The 2,043-nt window shown below is 39.0% G+C and overlaps 1 protein-coding gene across 3 annotated transcripts in view; it reads right to left on the minus strand.

Moving 5' to 3' along the window:
- Positions 1-2,043, minus strand: part of dpy30 (dpy-30, histone methyltransferase complex regulatory subunit) — a 4,320-nt gene continuing 2,277 nt past the window's right edge. Inside the window, exons 2-5 of one of the 3 annotated variants that reach the window (XM_015404493.1) lie at positions 709-749; positions 568-612; positions 219-346; positions 1-143 (exon numbers count right to left, since the gene is read on the minus strand). In XM_015404493.1, the coding sequence (XP_015259979.1) occupies positions 71-143; positions 219-346; positions 568-612; positions 709-749 (287 nt within the window). In that variant the 3' untranslated portion in view covers positions 1-70. Of the gene's footprint in view, positions 144-218; positions 347-567; positions 613-687; positions 750-2,043 lie in introns of all 3 variants that reach the window. The other 2 variants (XM_015404492.1, XM_015404494.1) reach the window with 2 other exon arrangements.

Consider the following 2,043-nt stretch of genomic DNA (forward strand, 5'->3'; position numbering starts at 1 on the left):
TTTTATTCTAGATTTAAAAACAAACAAAACGAAAAACACGGATCATAAACAAGCAGGAGCGGCAGAGGCTTTAATTCCGGTCCTCAAACTGGGATTTGTTCTTCAGCAGATACATGGCCAGATACTCGATGGGCTTCGACGGCCTGAGGAGAGAAAAGACCCAGACTTTTAAAACCAACCCGGATCTCTGATTGGACGGTTCACGTGTGTGAACCCACCTCTCCTTGGCCAGCACTGCCAGGCCCTGCAGCAGGATGGGAACCACGGTCTGGTCCAGGTAGGCTCGGGTCGGGAGCGCCAGCAGTTCCACCATCTGCTTTGAGAGCTTCTCGTTCTCCGTCGTCCTCTGAGAAAGAAAAAATAAAAAACAGTCCAGACTTTATTTACCTCTCTGCCTCATTATAAGAACGCTTTTGGACCGCCTGGTATTACAACAATCAGAACAACAAACTAAGAAATACACAACAAGAACCAAGCTAAATAGGAGGAATCTTTTTAAAAGTGTAAAACCTCAGAAGTGCCAAAGATTGAAGCAAAGCATGCTGGGAGTCTGAGTCCAGACATTACCTGGAGGTTCTCTGCCAGGCTGAACTCATGCGGGATTTCAGGGACCTGCAGGAGGATTCAGGTTTAGTCAGCTGCTCCTGCAGGGATCCTACAGTGTGTGTGTGTGTGTGTGTTACTCACAGGTGTGTGTGTGTTACTCACAGGTGTGTGTGTCTCCATGGGCTGTTCAGCTTCTGTGTGATCTGAAAACAGATATCAGGTTCAGTCTTTGGGTGGTTGGGTCTATCCTGACCGCATTTATATTAGAAATTAGCTTAAAACACTATATAGAGGAGGGATCTGCAACCCGAGGCTCCGGAGCCATATCCTGTTCTTTAGATCGCCTACAATGGCTTTTAAAAATGATTGAATACAGTATAATAACAAATAAAGTCTTAGCAGATTGAGAGGGTTTTTAATAGAAATTTTGATTTTTTTTTTTTTTTTTTAAACAATATTTTAAGAACCAGCAATATGTATAATAATCTTATAATTCGCCTGAATATTTTTTCAACACACCAAAAAAAAATCTAATCAAAGAAAATTCCCACTTCCCTTTTATGAAATGCTTCAATTTTCTTTTTGCTAAAACTCAAAATTTTAATTACATTTCCTACAGCACATATTTAACAAATTTAATAAGTTGGGTTTTATTAAAAGGTCATACTATATTTGTGGCTTTAAACCTTTATTTAGCTAGCCTCAGGATAAAATGGTTCTAATTTCTGATTTTAGTTTTTTTTTTTTTTTGACAAAAATGAGATAAATTTAAAAAGAAAAAAAGAAAAACAGGCCTATTTATGTGCTTGTTTGTCAAACTGGTTGTTTTCACTAATTAGGAGAGGGTGCAGATCTCACAAGATTCAAGAATCCTGAAAAATTTGATTTTAAATCTCAGCTCAGAAGGTTGGCCCTGAAACCAGTGGGTTGCTGGTTCAAGCCCCTGCTCTACAACCATGTGTCTTATGAAAAGTTGGTGGCCAGCATGTGAATGTGTGTTATTGTGATTGTAGTGCGAGTCCTTGGAACTGATGAAGAGCATTACAAAAACAGACCATTTACTCTATTTTCTCTCCAAATCTCATGTCTCTGTGCTGCGGTTTCCATGGATGACGCAGGATTTCTATCATGTCTAAAATTCTGACTGAGTTAAGTTCTAAAACCATTTTATTCTGGGCCACAGCAACAACTTTAAAATGTGGTGCTCATTATATGAGGTTTTTTTTTTATTATTGTAAAGAGAAATAGAAAACAAAAAATGTAATTATTTTTTAAATTTCACAGATTTTACTCATTCCTTTATGACAGAGGTTTACAGATTGGCTAATCCAGACCCAACCTCATTTAAAACATTTATAAATTACTGCATGTTGGCCCGACGACGGTGTCTAATTTCACATGCGCCACTTTTGCTGTTTTTACGGTAAAACCCTGCAGAGCTTCCGGCAGCAGGCTGCACGTGTACAAATTAGCCAATGAGCTGCTGTCAGTCTAGCC

The sequence above is a fragment of the Cyprinodon variegatus genome, unplaced genomic scaffold, assembly GCF_000732505.1.
Source record: "Cyprinodon variegatus isolate N-32 unplaced genomic scaffold, C_variegatus-1.0 Scaffold1764, whole genome shotgun sequence".
Lineage (NCBI taxonomy): Eukaryota > Metazoa > Chordata > Actinopteri > Cyprinodontiformes > Cyprinodontidae > Cyprinodon > Cyprinodon variegatus.